At 37.2% G+C, this 13,087-nt stretch overlaps 1 protein-coding gene across 3 annotated transcripts in view; it reads right to left on the bottom strand.

The window, feature by feature from the left end:
- Positions 1-722: 722 nt before the first annotated feature.
- GLRB (glycine receptor beta) overlaps positions 723-13,087 on the bottom strand; it is a 44,170-nt gene continuing 31,805 nt past the window's right edge. For all 3 annotated transcript variants that reach the window (XM_072334168.1, XM_072334166.1, XM_072334169.1), the window contains 2 exons: positions 11,915-12,207; positions 723-4,372 (listed from right to left, as the gene is read on the bottom strand). In XM_072334168.1, coding sequence (XP_072190269.1) covers positions 4,076-4,372; positions 11,915-12,207 — 590 coding nt within the window. In that variant the 3' untranslated portion in view covers positions 723-4,075. The remainder of the gene's footprint in view (positions 4,373-11,914; positions 12,208-13,087) is intronic.

A 13,087-nucleotide genomic window follows, 5' to 3' on the forward strand; every position in this document is an offset into this window, starting at 1 on the left:
ATAAATTACCTAAATATTTATGGCAGATTTCTTAAGTAAATTATCTTCTCGCTCCAGGGTGAAATACTTTAAATTTAGGGTAACTACTATCCATATTTCCTTCAAAATGCTAATACAAACATATCAATCTTCGTGGGTCATGATCACTGCAACTGCCCCAAAAGGCAATGTTAGTACATTCTCTATAATGAATAATAGAGTTTAAATCAGTTTTTAGTTACAGTCTTCTATTACCAAGACCAAACTGATCCAAAGACTTAGAAGAATGAAACCTGCTTGGCAATGTTTCTAAGTGGTCAGTAAGTTGCACTTACAGAAATAAACTGATTTCTTCATTCCAAAGATACACTACTCACATACGCTATCGCAGACAGAATTAACAGAAGACTGTAAAAAAGGAAGTGACCAAAATCACTGGCAGAGCTGTTCTTACAAATGGATATCAAGTACAAGTCTCACCAGCACCACAGAATAAAGTATGGATTTCCACAGTTTGAGAATCAAATCAATTACTTCACACAGTCCCTTTCACACATCCTAGTAGAGTATCAATGCACAGTAGCTGATAATCTGTTCAGGTCACATCCTTACTTACTGCGTAGCTTCAATTTGTGGATGAAGTTAAGTAATGGATTAATTTGTATCTAAAGTAGCACTACCTGCTGAAGAGTTTTAGAAGTCTGACCAATGCTTCCAAGGTGATAACACTTTGAAGGAAAAGGTGCAACCTCCTGATGCTTTATTACCAAAAAATATTGAGGTTTATATTAAGGGTAGAACAGAAATTTGTAACTTGCCTAATAGTCAAGAGGAGAACGTAAAGCAAATGACAGCTGAAACACAGATGGTCTCTCCATTGGAAACAGATTTCTGAATCATGCAGTTTGTTCACACGTCATGACCAGATAATCCAGCTACTAACGCATTAGTACTGATCAAATGCCTTATTTTCTACATTTTTCAAACCATGAATGGCAGGATTCTGTAGCCATCCACTGATTTTAAGTCCATTCATTTTTAAATAATTAGCATTTGCTTTTCATAATATCAAGTAATATTCCATACCTTCTACACAGGTTAATACTTGCACCTCGTTCTGGAAATACTTCGACAGACAGAATTTTACAACTAGAGGGTGCTGGAGGACCATAATGCGATATGATATGCAAAGCTCAATGACCTTTAGAAGAAAGAAGCAAAATAAATCAATTATTACTGTTCAGTAGAAGTTAGTACATTCTGAGCTAATTCAAAAACGGCAGTATTATCTATATAAGTAAAAAATATTATTACTTTATAGTTGATAATTGTTTTTTTAAAAATTGCTATTAAGCTTTGCTTTTGTCCTTAAGTCTTTGTGCTGTAATGAATGAAAAGCCTTTATCTTAATAGTACGCATTCCTTTTGCTTCCTTTTGTTTGAGTTGGAAAGCAATTACAGTGAATTATTAATTTTTTTTTTTTGATAAAACACAAAACCCATCAGGTAAGCAGGAAAGCAAGAAGGAACAAAGATTAATTTAACAATAAAATCTGTAATTGTGATTATACAGATAAAATGTGGACATTAATTACAGATGAATCATTTAATAACATTTCTAACAAGAAAATTATCTTCCAAAAGTCATATAATTTCCAATACATATAATTGTTTTCTTGCCTTCCAATGCTGTAAGAAAAAGTACAAGTATGAGAATAAATAATGTCTATAAATATAGCACTCTGATATATGTATAAAAGATACTTCTCCCTTCCTCTCTCTCTTTGAGTTATCCTTATTGCTTCTTAAAGTCCCTAGCAATTCTGTAAATACTTTCCATGGACAACAACTCTGAAACTTTGCACTAGACCTTAATGATAACAGATTTTCCCCCAGTTCAACATTGGGGAATTCATTAATTTCTCTTCCATAACATTTTTTACTTCCTTTCCATTTCCTCTTTACCAGAAAGAAATCCAAAGGACAAACTCTAGCTGCCTAGTAAAGAAAATCTCCAGGAGAAAATGGCAAGGAAGCTGACTGAAAGCATGCATCCTTATTGTGAACAAAAGACCTCTTCTGCCCAAACATGAGTTGAAAATTTCAGACTCAGGAGTGAAAGACATCTGTAGCAGTTTGTATTACAAAAAGATGTTAGGCCAGTAATCATCAGTAACTTCTGAGATGGAAGACCAACCATGCTTGTTAGGTGGCAGTAGCATGGGTTTCACCTAAAACCAGGCTGTTGATTATGGAGTGGCAGGGGCTAGAAAACCATGGTTAACAGATCCACTAGGTGCCCAGTGAAGTCAGCGTGACTTAGTTCCCCCCTTTTATATTTCCACTTTCAACCTTCTGGTTACACAGGCTCGTATGTGCACAATGCTCTCGTGGCAGGGAGCAAAACAAGAATGACAGGAGAGTCCTTTGTCTTCCACTGGCTCAACCCATTCTGTAATAGAACTGCAGCATGACACGTGAATATATCTGTTTTTTACCTTATGGAATGTTTTGGGTATTTAATTCAGTCCCTTCCAATAATCTGTATTCCCTTTAATGATTGGCCAACCGATCAAGAACTGTCTTATTTTAATATTTTAACTACATTTTATGCCCCAGTTTTACAAGCATAAACATGTTTCTCTACAGTATGTTGTCAAGGGCAGAAGATGTAGTCTCTGTGTGCTCTCAGGAAACACACGCTACTTGGACTGTGTACATAAAAGAAGCGTTCATATGAACCTCTTTTACCTCATTACTTGCCCTTACAGAGTAGTGTACCATGGCACCAACAGAGACCATAGGTACCGATTCCTGCCCTATGCAACCTGGGGAATCCATTTTTCTGGTTTTCTCTGGAAAAATAAAATGCACAACAGTCCCTTGTCAAACCATTCCATGCACAGGATCTTAATTTCCAACAAGTAGCAGCCAAATAAATGAGTTGGGGAGGGTAGCCATCAATTAACACATAGGTGTAAGAATTCACGATGTATTTAATAGACTTAGATCCTTAGACTTCTAGCTAGCTAGATGTTAGCTCTGATCGTCTGTACAACAGAAGGCAAACAGAAAATAAATAACTAGAGTTAAAAAGGGATTTCATCATGAAAACAAAATGTTTCTTTGCTTTGTTTATCCTCTTGAAAGCCTGTAGTTTAAAATGAGTAAGACATATCATATTCAACAAAAAAATTAATTGTGACTTTTCACTGTAGGCTTGCAAGACACTAGAGATGAGCCAGAGAACAGACTAATGTAAAAATGCATAATATGAACAGATACCGAACAGCATCTTGAGGTGTTTCTCCAAAACTCCTGATACCCGCAGTCTAAAAATCAAACTGTTCAGCATATCTAGCTTGTGCCTAAGGACACAACAGTCAAAACTGGGCACAATGCTTAATAGTCAGCATATTCTAATACAGTTTTGAAGTGTGCTTGCTTGATGGATACAATTGCTTTTTTTTTTTTCCACCCCCTCTCCCCTAAATTTTACAAAATTGCTGATTTTGATTAAAAATACAGCAATTCTCTGATCTTCATTTTTCCACATAAATAGGATCAGCTTATTCAATCCTGCCTTCACTTATGACATCTAAATAACAGGATTCACAACTTAGCTTTTTCTTCAACAGTGCCATCTAAAATTATACAAGAACAAGATGTGTTGTTTTTTTTTCTCAGAAAGTCAGCAGAAAAGCTTTTAAATACTACATATACTAGAATACTGATTTTAATAATACTCAACGTGCACATCAGCTTGATTATCAGGAACACTTTAAATCTCTCTATGTTACTAGTAACTGAAGGGATTTATTCAGCTTTATAATGTAGTATGCATTATCTTTTATATATTCCTAAAGCAAGATGTACGCTGTACATTTATATACAACATTGGTAGAAGCACAGACATTGCAGTGTCATGCTTTCATTCAAATTTCAGATGCCATATTTTCAGTACAATCGCATGGCATCAAAATGCAACATATTGCTTTGCAAATGCAAATAATTTCACACATTGGCCTTCATGACAGGGAAGGGATATGAAATGGGATATATCTTACAGATGAAAAAAAGAATAATAAAAGATTTATCATAAATATATGGACCAGTATATGACGTTGAAGAACAAGAAGCAAAAAGGAAACAGTGCTCTCGCATAAAGATCAATTCTCTTTGCTGCTGATGGAATGACAGGCTTGGGAGGAGGAGGCTTCTTGTTGCTCTTGGCTTGAGACTTTCCGAGCCCATTGTTGACTTCAATGGGCTTCCCATAACAGTCATAATTTGATAATTCAAAATCTCTTGGCAAGCTTCCAACAATGCTGAAATCATTGGATCTCAGATCAGATTTCGAAGTGCAAACTTTTTTGCATCTGGTCTCACCAACCTATGAAATAAAGAGTGAGGGGAATCATGATCTACTCGCCATTTTTCATTAACAAACTTAATGCAGATGCTAGAGAACACTGCAAACAAACATATAGGAAATTACTTGTTGATAGGGATACATTACATCAGCCTAATTTGCTGAATGGTTGCATTATAAAGCACTTAAGGATCATCAGTCAATCACATAAACTAATCCAAACATTCCTAATTGAGTAATTTTTCATGCACAAGGTGTCTCATGCTGCTCAACCTGTTATAGTTAGACGCCTTCATTTTAAGATGACAGAAGAGGAGACAATATCTTAGTAGAGAATATTTTTGGAAATAGATCCTGTGCTGATGAACCTGCAGGAAAGACACTATTCAATGCTTACTTTTTTTTTATGATACCTGGATGTTCAGAATTAGCTCTAAAATTCAGATTTTGACCAAATTATTAAATCTGTTCTGATTTTACTTACTAGCCACCTCAAGATCGTTAATCTCATCCTGGGGTGATAGCCTTGTGAAGTGAAAACACACTTTCTTTGTATCTGCAGTCATTAACACCTCTCTAAAGAAGGTAGCAAAGATGTGACAGCATTCCAGGTACCTCCCACTGGTATACTGGAGAACAGTGTAATTGGGAAATGTAAACTAAGAACAGAATATATGTCTTTCCTACAGCTCCATCAGTGTTCCTGGGTTAAATTTCCCCCTCCTACAAACCAGACAATTCTATTAGCCATGTATGTATACACATATATTTATACACATAAAAAAGCATTTTTTGGGAAGAAAAAAAATATTCTAATCTTCCCTTCCTTGGATTTTTGAAAGATTTTATTTCAGATGCAACAAATCTCCATGAGGATTGCCTCATGCTGTTAGGTAGCCCAAAGGAATTTGAAGACTTCTTGCAAGGCTCTGTGCTATGTGATTTTGGTAAGTCTCTCACAACATTTCATTTTCTTTGCAGTACAAAAAGCAGCAAAAAAAAAAAAAAAAAAAAAAAAAAAAAAAAAAAAAGAAAAGAAGAGAAGAGAAAGGAAAAGGGAAAGGGAAAGGAGAAACGTAACATAATGGCATCATTAATAATATCATTTGTTCACATAAATAACCCAAGAGCTGAAAAACATACTGGTTCACCAACCAGGTGATACACACAAGCAAGTGACATTCAGATAACTGCTGGAGCTTCCTGGAATCACCGATCCACTAAATTCAGTTCTCCCAGAAGCTCCCCACTTATTGTTCCCAGCAGCCTCTCTCTCTACCACAAAGCCTTCAGGCATTCTACTCTCAGCTCCCTCCAACTCTGGTTTTCTGCAGTCTGATGGTTTGAGATATTTGCACTATCAGAATTCTTAAGTTATAAACATAATTATAACGGAATACAGTACCAGGCTTAGAAATGAATGACAAACATTTTGAAGAATTTAGCTTCTCTATGACAACTGGAAAGTTATCCTTGATTAGAAGAACTGTGATATTCCCATGTAAGGTGGAGGAGAAGCAAGGCAGAATTGCTTTAGCCAAGGGTGAACCACCTCAGGTTCCACATTTATCAGGAAAATAGTCCATTTCAAAAGCAATACACTAAAACCGAGGTGCAGGTTTCACAATAAAAACAAACTCATGGTTTATAAAAAAGAAAAGTAAGACTGCTATTCCATGATTGTACAGCAAAACTACCTATAAAAGTTGCTGAAGTTGTGTCCCTGTCTTCAAAGAGCTGACATCCAGCAGCAGTGCTCAGTACTGAAGTAAATGGGGCAAACTGCCTAGTAAGGTGGTGACTGAGACTTGTAAGACCACATTTATTTGTCACTCTGTAACATGGGGGACAGGACTGAGTGATATGAGAGACTGCCCATAGTCTTAGATTTGTGCAATCAAGCTATGAAGATGACTCTTGAGCAATGAAAGGGTAACTTGCAGGACTGGGCCACACATTAGCTCAAGAGTCACAAGAATGTCATTCCTTCATTACTTATTTATCATACTTTCTCATGGTCAAAACTGGTAACATTTAATAGGCTGCTATGAGAAACAGAATCGCATATGGAATTAGAGACTTCCTTTCAGATTTGCAAACTTACAGTCCATTCCTCACACTACCAGAGTAAAACAGTAAATCTCAGTGATGCTAATTGTTATCTCTGTGTTCTCATAAGACAACATGGAATATTCCTGTCCCACTCTAGTATCTAAGAAGTGCTCTGGTAGAGACTTTTACAAGTCAGTTCTCATTTGCTTGCAAGGAGAGCTGAGGGAACAGCTTCTAGGTCACCTCTTCCTCATAAGTGGAATATTGCTCACAACACATTCACACAGAGCCCTGCTTAGTTTAGTACCAGCTGTACCACTGATTTATCATGGTGACACAGTTTCTCTTGTAAGAGTAACCTGGCCCCAATTTTTCCTTTCTAAGCACATGCTTCTATTATTAAGGAAAAAATAACCACCAAAAACCTTTCATTTTCCCATCTTTACAAATTCAGTGTGATTCTGTTTTCTAATTCAATTGCTGCCTGGACATATTTTTTAATTTCTTCCCACACAACCCTTCATCTCTCTAATATTTCTGATATTTTCAGTGAAATCCTAAATCCTCTACAGCTCACACCCACAGCCTTCCTTAAACCAAGTGAAATAATATATGTATTGAGTGTAGCTTGACTGCATTTTATTAACCCTGTTTGTGCTAGAAGGTGTAATGATACTCATGACACCTACTAAAGATTACATGGATAGTATCTGTGGAATATGATAGCAGGGGACTTGAATGCGGAGTATCAAAAGACTTTACCAAAGATATGTGAAGAAAGTAAAATTAAAGACTTCCCACATCTGTTATAATCTTTCAATTTCATGCTGACACAGAATGTGGCCTTGGAAAGCATTTGCTATTGTTTTTCTTGCCCTACCTTGCGTAGGAGATACGTAGCATCTCCTTTTGCCACTAAAAAGAAAACAAATGTTTATAGCTGAGTTAGTTTTCAGTCACTGGAGGGTCTGTTTTCAATTGTTTTCTTCTGTTTTGTTTATAGGTAGTATATCTTTCCTTCTATTCTATAGCTGTTTCGAACATTCTCAGACAGCTCACCAGCATCATTCATATTTTTTTGTTTAAACTCTTCCAACTAGATGAGAAAAAAAATGCTTTTCAAATATGTAAAATCCGTCCTTTCACAGCACCAAAAATACTAGAACTCAACTAAATTTGTTTTGTGCAAATAGAATAAAGACTTTTCACTTGACTGCTCATTCCATGATCAAGTCTTCTTTCACTGTCAGAATGAAGCATAAATTGGTTTCAAGAATTTATGAGATAAGAAATTCACTGTCAAAGATTTCTGGCAAATCTTCAAACACGATATAGCAGCAGCAGTCTCTCAAGCTCAGCATGAGTCCTGAAAGTTGAAGTGCTTCCCCACTGTAGGAAAGCTTTCACTCCCTGCCCTATGCAGCATTTCTCCTCTGCCACAGAATTTTCTGTTGCACCCAACCTCTTTTGGCATGCACATCTGTCACTGGCCCTGCTTGTGCAAGAGTCCTCCATACCAGAATAGCTGCAACAAACTTAATCTTTCTTGCACTTGTAGACTGACCCCCTCTCTTGCTTATAGCATAATGATAGACTTAGATCACCAATAAAGTAAAGACTGTTCAGAATTAGTGGGTATTCAGATTGAGTGTGTTCTGTAGTATCATTACCAGGAACTTGCTATCACAATCCAATTACTGTACTATCTGCTAATTCTCATTACCCCACTAACAGAAAAGTAAAAATATCATAGAGTCACAGCCTAGATGAGGTTAGAAGAGACCTCTGGAGATCAACTAAGTCCAGCCCCCCTGCTCAAATTAGGGTCAGCGAGAGCAGATTGCTCAGGGCCTTTTTGCAGTCATGTTCTGAATTATCTCTAAGGATAGATACATGACTCACTAGAGCAGAAAGTACCTACCCTGTACCTGAAATGCTGTCAGCAACTATTAAAATAGACTGTAGCCTGTGGTTTTCCACACAATATAAAATGCAAACTGGGTTTATGGTATTTCTATGAGAAAAATCTGAGTCTAGAGTCCTACTTGAAGGGAAAACACAGAATATGAAGATCAGGTCACCACAGATCACCACCAATGGTACAGTATATTATAAATAAAACTCAATTAGAGATGAACAAGATGCATATTGGGTTTCAGAGCCTAGAGGCAGATCAGACAAGACAAGGCAAGCAATAGCATCACTTCCCTTAAAAAATAACTAGGTTTAGAGCTATTACCACCACTTGCACAGACCTATTCATCACCTGCCAGAGCTATTCTTTTAGCAAATGTTCGCTTCACTCATCAGTGCATTACCTGTGGGGGACAGCTTCTAGAAACAGGCTTGATGAAAATGTGACTTTTCAAGTGGAAAGGTGTTGTTACAGTTAACCATGTAATCGCTCCTTGTAATCGTGGCATCAGTGAAAGAAAAAAGAAACTGATTCATCTCCCAAACATTTCCCTTTTTGCTTGTTTTTCTCATCATGTATGATGTTGCATTGCTAGGAAACACACTCAAACTCCTACTGAATATTCCCAGTAAAAAAAAAACACTCCCAGCAGTTATCACCAGGTTGCATAATTTTCTCCTCTGCTTACAACTGCAGCTATGAGCAGTCTCTATGTACAAGGAGCCAAATAGCTCTCATGTCTTCTAGCCTGCAAATATAAAGCTTTTAAAGCTCCTAGCAAAACCAGCAGAACCGCTTACACTGAATTTTCTGTTTTTTTCCTACAGTTTCAGGGTGATCTTGCCAGAATGTACCCATTGACTTTACTCACACAGACACTGGTAAACCTCTGGGGTTAAAATGGATCTGACCTTCGAAAGGCTCTTGCTGGGCAGGAGTCATGAGTCACAAAGTCCATGGACTTTGGAGCTTGGTGTATGTTTGCAATACACAACTTTACTTCAGCCAGTACCCAGGACTTGGTAGAGACGAAAACAAACTATGCTTCCATAGAGGACTTTCTCCTTCATTGGTCGATTCTCAAATTGTGAACATTGTTTTCACCCTGCCTCTTTATTGCTGCTGATGAACATCAGTCACTATCACTGACTCTCTTGACATGACTCACTGCTGGAAGAGCTTTCACCTGAGAATCTGCAGGGGGATATCACCAGGCTCTGTTACAAGGGACCTCTTCTCCTTTCCTTCTATTACAAATGGCATCAGGCTTCAAATTTTTAGGATGTACAGAAAAATTCCTAGCGATTAAAAAGTATTTAAGTATGATCTTTGCTTTGACTTGTCTTAAATAATATGAAACATGGGCATATCGTGAAGTGAAATAAAGATATATATATATATTTTAAACTTGATTCCCCTCTAGCAACTTTTGGCTATGTTATAGCAACTCTTCATTAATACCTCATAACAAAGTGCTTCATTTGGGCAATGCAATTATTAATGCTTTCTGTTTTTCCCCATTACAAGTCTTGTGTTTCCAGGTCTTTCCTGTTGGCTCTATCTTTGAGCCTCATTCAATTTCAGATCCAGCTATAATGAAATTTACAGCTATGCTCTCTCTTTTTCCTTATTATCACCTGGGTTTCATGACTTGCTGCATTCAGATTTCTATATACCTCTTGTGAGGAAAGAATTAGAACATCCTCAAATATTTCTGCTCTTTCCAGATATTTATCACAGTATGAGTTCTCTCCTTCAAACACAATCATGATGAGAAACAGCTCCTGACGTTCTGGGACAGCACTCCGGCTTTCTTATTATTTATGCCTTTCAATATACAGTTTTTTCCATTACCTGTGCCTTTAATATTTCCCTCCCTTACATATTTGCCATATGACAAATGCATTCCTTAGTTGATCATTGCTAGCTCTGTATGGGAGACAGCCAAATGTTGTGGGGCAGGCCTAGATTTGGATTAAAAATCAGAGGTACTGAAAGATTTAGACCTATTTTGATTTAGAAGAGTAGTATAGCCTTCCAGTGGTAAGAAGTGTCAAAGTACTCCTAAGCAGTAGCTAGGTCAGAGAGGGAGCTTTCAGCTGAGAATATTTATAGTGCTCAAATATATAGGATAATGTGCATCTACAGAAGCGCATATGGGCTTAAAGTCATTTTTATCTATTTAAATTTATAACTTGTTTGAAAAATGTTAAGTATCCTAGATGCTTGAATATCCTAGGGATGACCAAAATCTAAAAGTAATTCTACTTATTTATAACATCCAAATATAGACTTAGTGATCCGAACACTTAATGGTGAGAAATGTGTCATATCTTTATCTTATCGAAATAAAATGCATTGCTTTGGGGAAGTGTTTGACAAATGTTTTGCATGTGGTTCTGAGCCATTTATCATAACTGGGCTTTTCCTCAAAGCTTAGAAATAAACTGTGCACCCAAACCTACCTTCTTGGAATAAAAGATTAAAATATGACAGGATATCATAGATGACAAAAGTCATCATTTTATACTCCTGGATAGGACAAGTTCCCATGCTGCTTGCTGCTAGGGAATTACTTGTGACTCAAGTCAAAGCAGACACAGGATAGCTTTAAGCTGAATTTAGTTGCCTGCCAAAACAGTTCTTAGGAGGCTCTATCAGATGAGAATCATGGTAGTCAAGTGCACTGCTCTGTGCTATCAGCAGCTTCTCTGAACTGGGGGTAATTAGTCATGAGGCAATGCCAGCTTTACACTAGGGCTGGGTTTCTGCTACCCTGGCACAAAATAGTCACTCCTTAAAGATGTTTTAAAGTCACATCGTACAGTACTGATAATGTCATTTGGATCTGGTCAAATACCTTTATTTTATACATCTAAATTGTAGAGCTATAGAAAACTATAAGACATCTTCATATTCCATACTCTGTGGCATTAATGTATTTTCTTCTGCAGAACTGAGGTAGATGGCCTGGGACGTCTGATAAATCTTGGGTTATATGGAAAACTTTGGCGTAAGCTAAGATGCACAACTAATCTTTATTCACAGAATGAGCTCTGATCAATTTACCCATACTCCATCTGGCAACACAAGAAATGCAGGAACTGTTTGACAGACAAACAGACCTGTCTTTTGTTTACAAATGCCAAGACTTCTGAATCCCTGGCTGTAGAGATTCTTTACATGCAATGCAGTGCAGCTGTGGCTGTTCCAAGAAAAGCAATGAGATGCTGATACTTGAGTATGCTCTCAACAAACACTGACTGAAAGTCTTGTCCTCTCAATAGTTACAGTTTGACAGCTGCTATTTTTTATTAAAAGAAAAAGAGCAACTGTCAATCTGCTTGCTTCTTTATTTACCTAAGGCTCAGCAACAAGTACAGTACTAAGGTATTAAAAATAAATAAACATTTCATTTAGCACATCTGACACCGAATCATTAGGGACCATTTGCTTAGATGTCCAGCCATTAATTACCAGCATGTTCTTAGCATCTTGGCCACCTCTAAGCTTAAAACTATTATAGCAGCATCTTTCTGGAACTACATTAATATAGGATAATGCTGATTTTGCATACACAGCTTGACAGCTCTTACCTGTAAAGTGCTGATGTGGACAGGAGTCCCTGTGCCGTTCACAGTGTTCTTTTTAGCAGAGCTTCCACCCTTTCCTTCAGCTTGTTCTGCCTTGGCAATCTTGGCTTTTTCAGCTTCAATTCTCTTTGGGTTGTTTAGCATTACCTGAACCACTGCATACTCCACCAACGACGCAAACCCAAACAGAAGGCAAACAATCAACCATACATCTAAGGCCTTCACATAAGACACTTTGGGAAGTTCAGCAGCAAGAGTAGTACATTCAGATGCCAAGCTGAGCACTGAGAAGATACCTACAGAAGAAAAAATACAGTATTAATTAAAGAAAACTTAGCCTTATCAACACCTGCTGTGCTCCTCTTCTGAAACAGACAACACTGAATGATGAGTTGTAACAGCAAATGGAACTTGACAAGGTGGTAGGTATATTCTGCAACAGATAAACAATGTGTACATGCCTGCAGTTAATGAACAAGTTAAATTTAATACTTACATAGGATATTGTTAGTGATGGATTATTAATAATGAGTAGCTTTGTTTTATAAATGGAGAAATAAAGAAAGCTAAACTAGTTGCTGTCATTTTCCTGCCACAACACTCATCATACAATGGGAAATGGGTTTTCCAGAGACTTAACTTACAGTGTGCATCTAATTCTGGGAAGATAGAAGAGAAATATATGGCATCTAAATCAAAAAACTCCAAGTCCTTTAAATTAGATTTGAAGAATCACTGCTGTCCCAGAAATCTGCACTGTGCTACAGCAGGAGGCATTTCTGAATGATCCATCCACAAGCGTAACATTTAAACCTGACGGGGTACTGTTTTTAAAGTGCACCTTAAAAAGCCTGTGTTCACAACTTACTGTGAAGATGAAAACACTGAGTTGACCAGAGGTCTACGAACATCCCTGCTTGAGCTTTCAGTATACAGAGGAAGCTTTCTAGATAAAGAGCTTTTGAGGAAGCCCTTATTGTAATAAAAAAGTACATCTGCAAAGGCTACTGAAAGGTCACATGCGGTAAAGCCAGGTTTCAATAAGCACTGCTCCTTACAAAGCTTCCAAACATCACTATTAACACAGGACTCACATCACAGGAAACAAAACACAAGTGTGATCTCAAAGAAAAAAGGGGAAACTTATTTCCACCCAGATCAGAAGTTTTTTTTCTG

This window comes from Excalfactoria chinensis, chromosome 4 (assembly GCF_039878825.1).
Source record: "Excalfactoria chinensis isolate bCotChi1 chromosome 4, bCotChi1.hap2, whole genome shotgun sequence".
Lineage (NCBI taxonomy): Eukaryota > Metazoa > Chordata > Aves > Galliformes > Phasianidae > Excalfactoria > Excalfactoria chinensis.